At 40.7% G+C, this 13,225-nt stretch overlaps 1 protein-coding gene across 7 annotated transcripts in view; it reads right to left on the minus strand.

Moving 5' to 3' along the window:
• Window positions 1-13,225, minus strand: part of WT1 (WT1 transcription factor) — a 66,341-nt gene that overhangs the window by 28,144 nt on the left and 24,972 nt on the right. For 4 of the 7 annotated variants that reach the window (XM_084853198.1, XM_084853167.1, XM_084853208.1 and 1 more), the window contains one exon: window positions 1,711-1,788. The exons of the other annotated variants lie outside the window; for them this stretch is intronic. In XM_084853198.1, the coding sequence (XP_084709324.1) occupies window positions 1,711-1,788 (78 nt within the window). The remainder of the gene's footprint in view (window positions 1-1,710; window positions 1,789-13,225) is intronic. 7 annotated transcript variants of the gene reach the window in all.

The following is a 13,225-nucleotide window of genomic DNA, read 5'->3' on the forward strand; positions in this document are numbered from 1 at the left end:
ACAATTGGTTTTAATAGGAGTAAGCATGCCTAACTCTTTGGGTTGTGGTTTGGATGTTTGAACTGTGAGGTTTTAGTCTAAATATATTTGTATATTGTCATAAGTTAGAGTCAGGAAATTTTCCCTTCTTCAAACTGCTTTTAACATGCTAATACCAGATTCCTCCAAATAATATTGATCCATTTTTGAAAAGCCAAATTACTCCAGTTATGCTCTCAGAAGTTGTAAGTAAAAGTCTTGCCAGGAAAAAGAAGTTAAAAGCAATTATAATGTTGGTGATTTAAAACAGAGTGGATTATCTTTATATTTTTCGAATGCATTTTCTCTCAGAGAGACTGCAAATCAATAAACAAGATACTGATAAACTAGTTATGTATAAACAAATGTATTTTAGTTCACACAGTCCTAAGGTTCTGATCCATCTGAGGATGCTAGCCAGTATTACATTCTATTTGCTCTCCTCTGATATCCATGTTGTCATGACTTTAATTTTCCCACTCTGACCAAGCTTCAGGAAAGAAAGGAGAACAGTGTCCAGAACAGCCCCCGTATCCTGTCTATAACTTCATCAAATATCTTTACTTTAGTAGCAAGCAGTTCTTCAAGAAGGACTTCCTGCTTCCAGGGTAACAGGAAACCACTTCTGGACAAGCAGTGATCATTCTGAAGTCTACTCCCTACAGGTGGGAGAAAATAACTGTCTGCAGGGAGGAAGCTGAGGAAAATGGGAGGGACAGCGGAAAAGCAAAGGCAAAGGATGTAAGACCTATGAGAATGCAAGGTAACAAAAGGATGTGAGAAGTGGAAAGTGTATAAAGAAATAAGAGGAAGATTAAAATAAGAAATGTGGAAAGGGATGAAGAAAAGGAAAAGTGTAGGCTGTAGCATTGTCACTGTCTGGAGCCACTGTGGCTAGAACCAAGAACTTTTGATCTGTCCTCTGTTGCTCCTTTTGTTCAGTACAAGAGCTGTATATTTACCTAAGATGTGCAACTTTAAAAAAAAAACTGGCTAGGAGTTAGGTGGAATAGTTCCCTTTTCTTTTCCAGTAACTGTCCTGAAAGCCACCCCCACAAAATTGGCTGTCCCATTGTTTTTCTGGAAGGTTGGCAACCCTAACTGTGTCACCAGTGCACCATCAACTTCAATTATGCCATTACCAAGGCATTTGTGGGAATATCAGGCTGCAATCCTAATACTCTTACCTGAGAGTAAGTTCCATTGATCTCAATTGAACTTACTTCTCAGAACATAAGGTTGCAGTGTAAGTCAATGGCCACTTGAAATCAACAGGACTGCACCAAAGTAAGTGAAAGTAGAATGGTTAGAAGGGCTTATGAGAGAGCATGCTTGTTCAGACATAAAAATAATACAACCCACACTTAGACTGCACTCTCAAAATACACTACTTTAAAGGGAAAAAATACTAACAAATTAGAAAATATTGCTCTCTTATGCCCTTTAATAGCTTAAAATGCTCAGAATATTGGGCAAAATTTGGCTTTATTGAGCATTTACAAAATATGACACAGATAGTGTGTTATTTTAAGTTTTCAAAATGCCCAGTATGTTCAGTGACAAATATCGACATGCTATGAAGCTTAATATTTTGATAACAGCTTCCTTATTTCATCTGTAATCAAAAAAATAAACTACTTCATAACTCTACAGTATAAAATTGAAAAGGTTTTAAAAAAACAAAAACCTTACCCCTTAAGTGTGGATCCCAAGTTCATTTGATTCCATGTCATGCATTCAAGTTGTGAGGTCATTTGGTATAAATTGTCACTGTTATGAAAATATTTAAAGTTAGAACTAAAGTTATGTGACCCAATTCAAATAATTTGTTTTATAGAGAAGCAATATTCTTATTTTGTTTTTTTTAAAAAAACATTTCAAAAACAAATGTAAACCAGTCCAAAGTAAATTTTTACTTGCTAACCCATATACCTTTTTGTAAGGGTGAATTTAAGAAAGAAGGAATAGTGGAAGGGGAGGGAGGAAAATGATAGAGGAAAATATAACATAGTACCCCCCAGAGTTTTCAAAATGTCCAGAAAATATTACACTTATAGGGTTGTATCCAATGATGTCATTGCACTAGGTCCAAGCATCTACTGCTTGTGGAAGCCCTGTTTTCATCCTTGCACAACTATTAAATCCAATATGTTGATTCTGCTTATACCAGCACTTTCACAAGCCATTGTACAAGCCATTGTGTGCCATTTGTGCAAGTACTCACAAGTCATTTGGACTTCATTATATTATACTAGATGTTGCTTGTGCTAGTTGTACTGCTAACACTTGCACAAGTGCTAGTAGAACAATGCCACTTCTTGTACTTTTTCTAGTAGTGTTACATTGGATACAACCTTAAGATTATTTCTGTACAGGAGAAAAAAATATTATATATAATTTCATTATTTCAAGGCCTATAACAGCAGCTTATTGCTTTGGGAGGAAGATTTTTAAGTCCTTAATGAAGTCTGTATTACATAGTTAATTAACTAAAACAGCTATAGGGATAAGTGTTTAATGTTGCAACATAAAATAACTTGACACAAAGGAAAAGAAAAAAAGAGAGAGCCTGAATATACACTGGGCTCAACCATGTCTGAACAAGCTATGAACTCTGCAAACACAAATGTTTTCTGAAAATGGCTCTTCATTGTTTACTTTTTATTATTATTAAAACATTTTAAGCAACATAATCTTAATTTTATTAGTGTAGCATCTGCTTTTAAGACAATGGCAAAAATTATTTAATAAGAAGAAAATAGTTGCAAAACCAATTTACATGATTTTTTTGGATTCTTCTGCCCCATAACAATAGGTTAGAAATATGACTTGTTCTTCTCCACCCCTAGCTGAACAAGTCCATCAGTCACAAATATATCTTAGCCACATTGGTACATACGGTGCCCAGATTATCTAGGCAGATGCTCACAGTATGAATGCATTATAATCATTTGGCTGGTCAAATTAACACCTGAAAATACCCCATTTCTTTGGAGATTTTAGGAAGAAAGTCCTGTTGTACACTAAAGAGCTAAGATCAGCTTACTTACAAGTGAGTAAAGGAAGACCTCCCTCCTGTTGAAGAAAAACACTATCTTCTTCAGTGGATTCTCATGTGTGTGTGCATCGGGGTAGGCATGGATGAATTTGTCAGTTTTGGGTTCTCTCCATTTCTCATTTTTCCAATCTTTAATTTGTTTTGTCCCAAACTTTGAGAATTTCCAGCCTTGAGTTCAATTTTCCTTTCGTATGAGGGTTTTTTTTTTAAAGTCTGCATGAAAATATGTACATATTTTGGTATGCACTTCTTCTAATCCATGCATTTTCTATGTAACATTGCTTAATATACTCATTTTTGCAAGTAATTTACCTAATATAGTGCATTTTATCTTATTTTTCACTATTATGCACATTTTCTATGTATCTTTTGCTCAGAGAACTCCATTGCAGAATTTGGAGAAGTGTGAATGTTTTAAGGATAACTGAATTTCAGTTTGCACATTGGGTTATATGTGCAAAATTAAGTAAATTCACATTAAAATGCAAACCTAACAAATTTCTCCCATATCCCTAACCAGAGGTAGGCAATGTAAAATCACTACATCAGGGCCTCCAAGGATTTCTTCCAGCCTACCCATAGTCCTGCTCTGCTATCCTGTATCAATTTTCCCATGTTCTTTGTTCTAAGAGGACATTTTAGTGAGAAAAGCCTAGGTGTGTGGTCGAGATAGCCTGCATATCCCATCATACATGAGGGCATGAATAACCTAATTACTATAAATCATGTAACTTCTTTTCTATATTTAATTATAATAAAATTCACTAAAACATATTTTATATCATTTTCTCTACAGAAATCAGATTCTACTTTTAACACACACTCACACATAACCGAAGAAATAAAGTTGAATGACTTCAGTTGCAAAGTATGTGTAATATCATTTGTCATTACCACTGAATACTATTATTCATTAGAGTGTCTGAACTGCTATTATGTGACTACAATGTCCTGCATATCAACTCAGAAATTGTGAAGACTCTCCTGCAGTTTCCCCTTTTGCAACAGCAGCTCGTGCTGGTCTGTGCCACTACATTTTGCAATTCCATGAATTCTTCCTGTAATGCTGGTGTAATTAATTCCTCCAGGGCCCTGATTTTTATTAGAAGTGCCAGACCTGTGCATTTACAGCAGGAGATTTCCCTTTAACTTTATTTCATTTGACAGTTCATTTATAAGAGCCTCCTCCACAAGATACCCTTTTTTTCTCTTCATTTGCTTTTTCATCAAGTAATACACTTACTCATGTTGTCACCATCAAGAAGCCACTCAGGTTGCCAGGACCAGATCCTGAAAGGATTCCCTATAACTTTTAAGAGTTATATAGAATAGATAATTTTCCTGGAGGCAGCTTTTTCCTTGTGCAGTGCTGTAGGAACAGGCAAAACCACGCCTGGTGTAATTTCCCCTTCTATGCAAAAACAACTGTTACGTATATAGCTGGGAGGCAGGGGAACACCATAGCTAAAACGAATATATCAGTAATCAGGGCAGTTTTCAATTCAGGAACTGGTTGTACTATCTAAGACCCCTGGATCAAAGGAAAGGTCTTTCGAGTCCAGCACACTGTTTCCCACAGTGACTAACCAGATGCCCCTTGGGAAGCCCACAAGTAGGGCATGAAGGAAATAGTACTCTCTCACTGTTGATCTCAAGTTGGGATGCAGGAGAAATTCATTCAGTTCTCATTTTAATGCAAACTTACCTAATTTCACACTTTTGAGCCACTATACAAACCAAAACTCTGTTATCCTTCAAAATACAGACTTCTCTGAATTCTTCAGTGGAGTTCTCCAATCAAAACATGTGTACAGAAATGTGTATATTAGGGGAAATAACATTAAAATGGATTATATTATGAAAATTGTGTATATTAGGCAACAGTGTATACAAAAATGCATGAATCAGGAAAAACGTGCACAAAAATGCATATGCATTTTCATGCAAACTTTTTTAAAAAATTGTCAACGTTCATGATGAACCAAACTTAAGACTGAAAAAAATGAGACACTGAAAGAAAGAAAAATTGACAGATTCCTCCATCCCTGCTCCCAAGCAGCTGATATGCAGTGGCAGACTGCTCCTGAACATGGGGGTTCTAACAGCCATTGATAGACATATCCTCCATGTATGTTATACTCCCCTTTTAAAACCACCTAAGCTAATGGTCATCACCACATCATGTGGCAGTAAATTCCATAAATTAACTAGTCTGGGGGCATAGAAACTGTGTTATATGTATTGTTATGTTTTGCTTATTATTATTTATTTATTTCATTTATATCCCACCTTTCTTCCATTGTGGAACTCAAGGTGGCTACTTGTGGTTCCTAGGTGGTCTCCCTTCCAAGCACTGACCAGATGCAGATCTGCTGCCTCATGTGCCTTCAGACTATGTCCTGGAACCTATGTTGTTTTTAGTGTGGTAGGAGATAATTCATTTCACCTCTTCTTGCAGGGTTCCCTGATACATATCATACTTAACTAGGTGTTTTACTGTTTAACTGATAAAATCTCTGCTGCTACTGAGAAGATTGCAAAGCTTTTCCACAATGCAGTTAAGATAAGAGCTCAGGATTGTATTCATTTGGCAACTGAATTGGGGGGGGGGGGCTGGCCTGAGTACTCCCAGCAGCTGAGTGGGCGGGAAGCTTCAGTCTGTTTCCTGCCTCCCAGCTGAGCACAGCAGAGCAAGCTACTGGTCCAGGGACTACAGAAGCAAGCAAGCTCCCAGAGAGCGAGCGACCAGAGCGAGCAAACAGGGGGAGCAAACAGGGGGAGCAAACAGGAGTTGGCCAGGGGAGCTCGGCAGGGGAGGTCAAGGGGGAGGCCCTAACATTTTTTATTTTTTTTATTTAATTTTATTTATTTTTTAACTAACTTTTTTCATTTATTTGTCTTGTAACACAAACTTCTACACCAGTGGGACTCTGCTTTTAACCTCTACTGAGTAGAGGAGCAGCCACAGGCTAGTCTAGAACAATCACAAAGCTAGACACAAAAAGGGAAAAGAGGCAATGGAAGGACAAGACTCTCCAGTGGTGGTGACCTGCAAGGTGTGTGCAATGTTTGTTTTCTTGCCTGAGAACAACATGGCCTACACCTGCAACAAGTGCAAGTTGATCACGCCGCTGGAAGAAAAGGTAAGTGGACTGGAGCAGCGACTGTCGACCCTCCGGGGAATAAGAGAACACGAAGAGTTCTTGGACAGAATGGGGGAACTACAGCAGCAAAGGGCAGACCAGAAGCTTGAAGAGCAACAGCAAGATGAGGCAGTGGGAAATGCTGAGGTGAAGAAAAATGGAGTAGAGGATATTCCTTGGAAAAGGGTGACAGTTAGGAGAAGAAGAACTAGATGCCACTCTGCACCAGTGGAAGCAGTGGAGCTGTGGAACCGATTCCAGATACTTCAGGATGAGACTGGAGGACAGCCTGCAGAGGAAGAATCACAGGGGAACCTACATGAGAGTGAGCAAGAGGCTGAAGGTCAGTCAAACAGAGGTGATGAAACCCAGGCCTACAACAAGAAGAAGAGAAGAGTGGTAGTAGTGAGAGGCTCCTCGCTGCGTGGGATTGAGACCCAAGTATGTCGCGAAGACCTGTGGACTCGCCAGGTATGTTGTCTCCCGGGAGGATGGATTAGAGACGTGACTGAAAGGTTGCCTGCACTCATAAAGCCCACTGACAGGTATCCCTTTCTTCTCATCCATGTGGGAACAAATGATACCACCAAGCGGAGCTACGAAGAAATCACGTCAGACTTTGAAGCTTTGGGAAGGAAACTCAAGAATTTTGGGGCCCAGAGAGTTTTCTCATCCATCCTTCCAGTAGTTAGAAGAGGGATAGAAAGGGAACGAAAAATACTCTGGGTGAATGACTGGCTACGAAGGTGGTGCCGATGAGAGAGATTTGGATTCTGGGACCACGGGCTATATTTCCTGGAAGATGGGCTGTTGGCAAGGGACAGGTTGCACCTCAATAAGGCTGGGAAGAATGTGTTTGGCCACAGCATGAAGAACTTCATCAGGAGGGCTTTAAACTGAATCCTACAGGGAAGGGAGATGTAATGTTGGGGGTAACAATGGTCGTAGGCGCATGCACTGCAATGTAGAGAACAGCTCTGATAGCGCCCAATAATAGTCTTCACAAACATGTAGGAAGAAAGGCAGACTATGAAGCACATGGTCTTCGATATCTATATACTAATGCCCAGAGTATGGGAAACAAACAAGTTCAACGAACTTGAACTCTTAATACAGGAGGGAAATTATGACTTGATAGGTATAACTAAGACTTGGTGGGATGACTCTCATGACTGGAATACAGCAATTGAAGGATATAACTTATTCAAAAAGAACAGGAGGAACAGAAAGGGAGGTGAGATTGCACTGTATGTGAAAAATACATATCTCTGCACAGAAATACAGGAAGATGAGCTTGATAGCCCCATCGAGAGCATCTTGATTAAAATAAATGGAGCAAAGAATAAAAGGAACCTGGTGGTCGGAGTCTACTACCACCCACCCAATCTAAGAGAAGACAAAGATGAAACTTTTGAAAAGCAAATAGCCATCGAGGAAGCACGATGTAGTAGTAATGGGGGACTTCAATTTCCCCGATATTTGTTGGGAGACAAATTCTGCAAAACATATCCCTGCCAGGAAATTACTCACTTGTGTGGTGGATAACTTCCTCCTACAGAAAGTAGAGGAAGGAACTAGAGGATCGGCTATCCTTGACTTGATCCTAACCAACAGAGATGACTTAGTGGATAAAGTAGCAGTTACAGGAACTCTGGGGGAAAGCGACCATGTTGTACCTGAGTTCTTGGTTCTAAGGGAAGCAAAAGCCAAGTGTAGTCAAACACGTACCCTGGATTGTAGGAAAGCTGATTTTAATAAACTCAGAAAAATGATAAGTAAGGTCCCATGGCAAGCGACTCTAATGAGAAAAGGAGTCCAAGATGGGTGGGAGCTTTTAAAAAAGGAAATTCTCAAGGCACAATTACAAACAATTCCAATAAGAAGAAAAGGTGGAAGACAACAGAAGAAGCCAATGTGGCTTCACAAAAAGCTTAGGGATGACCTGAAAACAAAAAAGGACACATATAGGAAGTGGAAAGAAGGCCAAGTGACAAAGGAAGAGTACAGGTAGGTAGCACAGAATTGCAGGGATGGTGTCAGGTAGGCTAAAGCTGAGAACGAGCTGAGGTTAGCGAGGGATGCCAAAAACAACAAAAAGGCTTTCTTCAGCTACGTGCATAGTAAAAGGCAGAGGAAAGAAATGGTTGTTCAGCTATTAAATAAGGATGGCAAAACGATAACAGATGACAAAGAAAAGGCAGAGGTGCTCAATTCCTACTTTGGCTCAGTCTTCTCCCAAAAGAGGGTCTATGACCCCCCTGGCAAAGGCGAAGTACAGGCTGAACGGGCAGGATTGCAGCTTGAGATCGATAGGCATATCGTCAAGGAACACCTAATGACTTTGAATGAGTTCAAATGTCCAGGGTCAGATGAACTGCATCCTAGAGTAATAAAGGAACTGACAGAAGAACTCTCAGAACCACTGTCTATTCTCTTTGAGAAATCATGGAGGACGGGGGAAGTACCAGATGACTGGAGGAGGGCTAATGTTGTCCCTATCTTCAAAAAGGGTAAAAAGGAGGAACCTGGGAACTACAGACCAGTCAGTCTGACATCAATCCCTGGGAAAATTCTGGAGCAGATGATAAAGCAATTCATCTGGAAGCACCTTGAAAACAATGCCATGATTACTCGAAGCCAACATGGATTTGTCAAAAACAAGTCCTGCCAGATGAATCTGATCTCATTTTTTGATCAAGTAACCTCCCTTGTATGCAATGAATATGAACTTGAGCACACTCCAGGAGAGAGCACAGGACAGGAAGGCCTGGCGTGCTATGGTCCATGGGGTCACGAAGAGTCGGACACGACTGAACAACAACAACAACCTCCCTTATGGACTGTGGGAATGCTGTAGGCATCATATACCTCAACTTCAGCAAAGCTTTCGACAAAGTGCCGCATGATATCCTGATGAGCAAACTAGCTCAAAGTGGGCTAGATGAAACAATGATCCGGTGGATCCACAGTTGGCTACAGAATTGGACTCCAAGAGTGCTTATCAATGGGACCTTCTCAAACTGGGGAGAGGTAACGAGTGGGGTACCGCAGGGCTCAGTCCTGGGGCCAGTGCTCTTCAACATTTTTATTAATGACTTGGAGGAGGAGGTGCAGGGAATGCTGATCAAATTTGCAGATGACACAAAATTGGGAGGGATAGCTAATACTTTGGAAGACAGAAACAAAATTCAAAATGATCTGGATAGACTGGAGTGCTGGGCAGAAAACAAAAGAAAACAACGGAATGACATTTAATAGGGATAAATGCCAAGTTCTGCACCTAGGAAAAAGAAACCAAAGGCACAGTTACAAGATGGGGGATACGTGGCTCAACCACACTACAAGCGAGAAGGATCTTGGAATTGTTGTCGATCACAAGCTGAATATGAGCCAACAATGTGATGTGGCTGCAAAAAAGGCAAATGCTCTTTTGGGCTTCATTCATAGAATCATAGCTTCCAAATCACGGGAAGTACTAGCTCCCCTCTACTCATCACTGGTTAGGCCTCATCTGGAGTACTGTGTCCAGTTCTGGGCACCACACTTTAAGAAGGATGCAGACAAACTGGAGAGGGTTCAGACGAGGGCAACAAAGATGATTAGGGGACTGGAAACAAAGCCCTATGAAGAGAGACTGAAAGAACTAGGCATGTTTAGCCTTGAGAAGACTGAGGGGAGATACGATAGCGCTCTTCAAGTACTTGAAAGTTGTCACAAAGAGGAAGGCCAGGATCTCTTCTTGATCATCCCAGAGTGCAGGACACGGAATAATGGGCTCAAGTTACAGGAAGCCAGATTCTGGCTGAACATCAGGAAAAACTTCCTGACTGTTAGAGCAGTACGACAATGGAACCAATTCCCTAGGGAGGTGGTGGGCTCTCCCACACTGGAGGCGTTCAGGAGGAGACTGGACAGCCATCTGTCAGGGATGCTCTGACTTGGATTCCTGCATTGAGCAGGGGGTTGGACTCGATGGCCTTGTAGGCCCCTTCCAACCCTACTATTCTATGATTCTATGATTCTATCCCTCCATTGATGGAGGGCTGTTTGATCCAGCAAAGGTTTCTGTCAGCCATAATAGGGCAGGGGGAGGTGATTTGAGGCAATTCACTTTCCAGCCCACCACATCATCTCCACTGCTGTTCTGACGGGTCCCCCAACTCTCTGGAGCATATGAGGGCAGGGGCTGCAGGGGGAAAGGGGGATTGCTGAAAATTGCCTCCATCACTGTTCCATTGATGGAAGCCACCCTCCAGGGCAAGTTGCTTTCCACCAGTGGAGGGACATCAGTTGGATACAACCTTCAGTTAACATGTACTTTTTTTTTAGCTACAGTCCTAGTTCAATTTCATGTTGATGATTTATTTGTTTTAGTTACAGCTGCCTGTTTATCTAGAAAGTGTTAAATATTGTGTATTTTAGTTTCTGTGAAGCGGTCAATGACCACAATAAATATGCTTATTCAAAAATTAACTATGCATTTGTGAAGTACTTATTTTGTACTCAACCTGCTGCCAATCAGTATCATAAGTGACCTCAAATTCTACTATGGGGTCACTCAATGGGGGAGGAAGAAAATCTCTATTCACTTTAACCGCACTGTTCATAATTTTAGAAACCTTATCACATTCTTTCTTAGTTGTATTTTTTTCTAAAATAGAAGGTCTGAAATGCTTTAGCCTTTCCTCATAAGGAAATTGCTTCAACTCCCTGGTCATTTTGGTTGTACTTTTCTGTTTCTTTCCCAGCTCTGCCATTTTATATATCCATGACAGTGACTCTATAATGTGCGTAAATGTTCTAGTATTCTAGCATTTTAAAGCACATTCACCATAGCATCAAAACAAGTTATCCTGTCAGTATGAAATTCATCATGGAGAATCTACCTGGTTATTAGTATAATCTGACCAAATTTCAGGGGGGGGGGGGAACCCTGATGATAAAGAATGGCTGAGTTATATATGAATTCCAAAAGTTGGCTTTGCATTACAGCCTTCACGCTGTTTGCAACCCTTTTTGTTCCCACCCAAATGTTTATATTAAATTTACCCTGTTGACAGTTTAGATATTGCATGGGTATGCCTTTTGCTGCCTTCATGAAAATCCATTGTGTATTACTTAAGTTATGAGGTTTAAAACTTTTTATTTTAATCATTTAACTAAGGATAGGAATGTGACACATGTTGTTTTGGCAGACTGAAGCTTCCCTTGTGGAGCCTGTTTCCCAAAAGAAAAATAGTTGTTGGAGTGAGCAGGCAGCAGCCATGGAAGACAAGAGATGGGGGAGGGGAGCTGCTACATCTATGTTTATGAAGTACTTCTGTGTGTGTTTGAATGTGAGGTGCTGCCTTATGCTGCCACGTGTGAAGCACTGTGTGTCCATGTGTATTTGTGTGTGATATGCTACTGCATGTGTTTGCATGTGAAGTATGGTGTTGCATGTGTTCTTGTGTGAAATGCTGTATGCGTGTGAGTTGTTTCCATGTGATGTCCTGCTGCATGTATTTGCATATGGTTGCACGTGGCATGCTTCTGTGTGTATTTGGGTGCAACATGCTGCATTTGTACTTGCATGTGACATGCAGCTATGTATGTTCTCATGAGTTATGCTACTGGATGGTTTTGCATATAAAACAGTGCTACATACGTTTACATGCTATTGCTATTAACATGTAAAACTATATGTACGTTGCATGTGTGTTATATTCCTATAACACAAAAAACTGCTGTTTTGTGTGTTTCCATGTGAAATGTTGATGTGTGTGTTTGCATATTGTGAAGTATTGTGAATTTGAGTATGTTTCTGTGTGATGTACTGCTCTGTGTTGGCATGAGATGTTCTGCTGTGTGTGTTTGCATGTGAAGTGCTGGTTGCATTGTATGCTGCTGTATGTGTTCATGAGTTAAGGTACAGCACTTCACAGACAAAAACTAAGTCCATACGTTTTGGTGCATTGGTGAATTTGTAGGCACCATATTTTTTTTTCTTAAAGAAAAGGGGGGGAATCCTAAAATCCTTTTTGAGATACAGTGGTGAGTAATATACACAGTACTCCAAATGTGGCCACATCATAGAATTGTATAACAGCATTACAATAATGACAGTTTTATTCTCAGTCCCTTTCGTAATGATCCCTAGCATGGTATTTGCTTCACACACCAAGTTCACATTTTCATTGAGCTCTCTATCCTCATCCCAAATTCTAATCCAGTTCTTATTGGTATATATGTGAAGTTAGGATATTTTGCATCGAGGTGCATTGTTTAAACTTACTGACATTAAACCTTGTTTGCCATTTTGTTGCCCATTAATCCAGTGAAAGGAAGGAAGTGCTTTCAAGATTGAACCTGCACATAATGTGCACAGTGAAAGCAGAGATGGGAAATTTGTGGCTTCCAGATGCCTTGGCCTACAGTTCCCATCATCCATCATCATTGGCTATGCTGACTAGGGCTGATAAGAGTTTTAGGCCAAAACATCTGGACAGCTGCAAGTTGCCTGACATAAGGCATCACCTGGAGGGCCATAGCTCAAGGGCAGAGCTTCTGCCTGGCATGCAGAAAGTCACAGATGCCATCCCTGGAATCTCCTAATGTATCCTTTAGCAGATGCTGGGAAAGGCCTCTGCTCAAGACCCTAAAGAGCCGCCGCCAGTCAGAGACTAGAAAATACTGACAATGGACTGACTCAGTAGAAGCGTCATATGTTCAACCACTCTAGGAAACCAGTGTCATGACTAGTTGTGAGGCCCAAGGAAATGGGACTGTAACACAACACTCACTGTCTGTTCTGAGTCATGTTAAGACCTTGGATAGCGCACTGCAGGAAGTGCTATCTAGAGTATTATCTCATAGCTATTGTCCCAGCAAAGGATTGCAGTCAACTGAGGCCTTAAGAAGGCTAGCATAGCCTGGCCTTTCTGTAGCTCCACCCTGCTGGATGCTGACTGCAGTTCTTAAAGGGCCGGTGTCTGTTTCTGCAGTCTCATACACCTACATCGCTGAG

Source organism: Heloderma suspectum, chromosome 1, assembly GCF_057233095.1.
Source record: "Heloderma suspectum isolate Gila_16-S chromosome 1, 16-S_ref, whole genome shotgun sequence".
In the NCBI taxonomy this organism is placed as follows: domain Eukaryota; kingdom Metazoa; phylum Chordata; class Lepidosauria; order Squamata; family Helodermatidae; genus Heloderma; species Heloderma suspectum.